At 59.1% G+C, this 337-nt stretch overlaps 1 protein-coding gene across 1 annotated transcript in view; it reads left to right on the top strand.

The window, feature by feature from the left end:
- LOC119593315 overlaps positions 1–337 on the top strand; it is a gene marked incomplete at its 5' end in the record, with an annotated part of 1,916 nt that continues 1,579 nt past the window's right edge. The window contains 1 exon segment of the mRNA XM_037942243.1: positions 1–309. Within this exon segment, the coding sequence (XP_037798171.1) occupies positions 1–309 (309 nt within the window).

Raw genomic sequence — 337 nt, 5'->3', positions numbered from 1 at the left:
GTTCCTGAGCGCGTGCGTGGGCACCCTCGCCTCTCTCGATGCCGAAGACGGAGACGGGGAAGCCTACGTCGAAAACGCCCTTCGCTTCGACGACGAAATAGGCGAAGAAGGAGCCAAGCGCGAGGGGCGTCTCTTCTTCACCGCCGGATTGGATAACAACACCCAAGTCAACATCAATATCCAGGCGGTGTTGGTGACCATTGCTTATCTCGTGGGCATCGGGCTGCTCATCGCCCTCATCGTCGTGGTGGCGACTGGGGGCGGCTCGGCGTCCTGGGGATCCTGGTTCGATAGGATTATGCAGAGCCAGTGAGTATGAGGGGGATTTTAAGAAGGG

Source organism: Penaeus monodon, chromosome 32 (assembly GCF_015228065.2).
Source record: "Penaeus monodon isolate SGIC_2016 chromosome 32, NSTDA_Pmon_1, whole genome shotgun sequence".
Classification (NCBI taxonomy): domain Eukaryota; kingdom Metazoa; phylum Arthropoda; class Malacostraca; order Decapoda; family Penaeidae; genus Penaeus; species Penaeus monodon.
This window is presented reverse-complemented; position numbering and strand designations above follow the sequence as displayed.